Raw genomic sequence first — 1,625 nt, forward strand, 5'->3', positions numbered from 1 at the left:
TGGGACCTGCTGTGTGTGGGATGTGCGGAGGGGACAGGGCTCCTTGGGGACAAAAGTGGCATCTTGCTGCTTCCCATCCCTTCAAGGGCTTGAAGCAAAGGGCTTGTGTCAGCCACACCAGGGTGGGGCGTGAAGCAGTGGCACGTGGCATGTGTGCGAGGCATGGAGATCCATCCCATGGGAGCAGGGCAGCCAGAGTGGGGTGCTGGGATGAGGTGGTTCAGGGGCAAAGCTGGAGACACGTGGGCTTGAAAAGGCTGAGCCTCTGCGCAGCTGGTCCAGCCTCTCTGTGCCCACATGGTCCCCTCTCTTGCAGGAGTTACAGAATTTGGCCACCAAGCACCCCAACCTGGTCATCATCCCACTCGGTAGGTGCCCCAAGGGGGTCATCCCTCGCCTCGGTTCCCCTCCCTCCCTGGGACCACGGCCCCTGCAGCCCTGGCATGTGCCCAGGTGCTGGGCACACTCTGGGAGCCCAGTGCCGGGAGGTGCCTGTGGGGACATTGGGTGCTGCCATCCCTGGGGGGACACAGGTGGCTCTAAGCCCCCACGGGGACGCGGGCACTGACCTCCCCTGTGCCGGCTCTGCAGAAGTCACCGCCCCCGGGTGCTGCCATCCCTGGGGGGACACAGGTGGCTCTAAACCACCATGGGGACGTGGGAACTGACCTCCCCTGTGCCGGCTCTGCAGAAGTCACCGACCCTGCCAGCATCAAGGCAGCTGCAGCCAGAGTTGGGGAGCAGCTGGGGGGCTCAGGGCTGAACCTCCTCATCAACAACGCTGGAATGCTGATATACAACACACTTGGTAATGAGACATGGGAGAACATGACACGGATTTACACCACCAATACGATTGGGCCCCTGCTGATGAGCCAGGTGAGACCCTCACCCCAGCTGGGCTGTCCAGGGGGCATGAAGGGCAGATGGGAGAGGATCCTGCCTTCACTTTGGTGCCTGATGGGCTCTTAATTGGAAAAAAGCTCATGGAGCAAGGTCTGGATCTCAGGACCTCAGAGGGCTGGGGCAGTGGGAAGATGAGGGACGATGCTCCAGTGCTGGTGCTAACATTGCCCACTGTGGAAGGAGCTGGTCCTGTCCCGTTTCACCCCTGTGTGTGCCCCTATCTCCTTTCCTCCCTCCTCTCCTCTTTTCTCCTCGCAGGCGTTCCTGCCCTTGCTGAAGAAGGCTGCCCAGGGGAGTGCAGGCTCAGGGCTGAGCTGCAGCATCATCAACAAGCTCCGCCGGCTCCATTGAGGAAGTCTATTTGTGGGATCAGGCACATGTTGTCTCTTACCGATGCAGCAAGGTGTGTGCTGTGCTGAATATGGGTTGAACTCCCTTTTCTCAGCAAACAACTGCCAAAGCCCCCCACTGTGTCCTCCCTCACTTCCCTCACCTCTCTGCACTGTGATTGAGCTCCTGTCAGTCACTCGGTCCCTTTGACAGCACATTCCTGTGCCTGGCCCCAGGGTGGGGGGTCTGCAGATGTCCCCTTGCAGCCACCCTCCCCTCCCACCACCACCCCTGCCCTGTCTCCCCGCAGGCTGCCCTGAACATGCTGACCAAGTGCCCGTCCCTGGGGTAACGGGAGCACGGCATCCTCTGCCGTGGTCTGCACCCCC

At 61.2% G+C, this 1,625-nt stretch overlaps 1 protein-coding gene across 1 annotated transcript in view; it reads left to right on the forward strand.

Moving 5' to 3' along the window:
* Positions 1-316: 316 nt before the first annotated feature.
* Positions 317-1,625, forward strand: part of LOC104511531 (uncharacterized oxidoreductase C663.06c-like) — a gene marked incomplete at its 5' end in the record, with an annotated part of 1,740 nt that continues 431 nt past the window's right edge. Inside the window, 5 exon segments of the mRNA XM_010154184.1 lie at positions 317-368; positions 692-879; positions 1,165-1,235; positions 1,237-1,309; positions 1,547-1,613. Coding sequence (XP_010152486.1) covers positions 317-368; positions 692-879; positions 1,165-1,235; positions 1,237-1,309; positions 1,547-1,613 — 451 coding nt within the window.

The sequence above is a fragment of the Eurypyga helias genome, unplaced genomic scaffold (assembly GCF_000690775.1).
Source record: "Eurypyga helias isolate BGI_N326 unplaced genomic scaffold, ASM69077v1 scaffold35616, whole genome shotgun sequence".
In the NCBI taxonomy this organism is placed as follows: Eukaryota; Metazoa; Chordata; class Aves; order Eurypygiformes; family Eurypygidae; genus Eurypyga; species Eurypyga helias.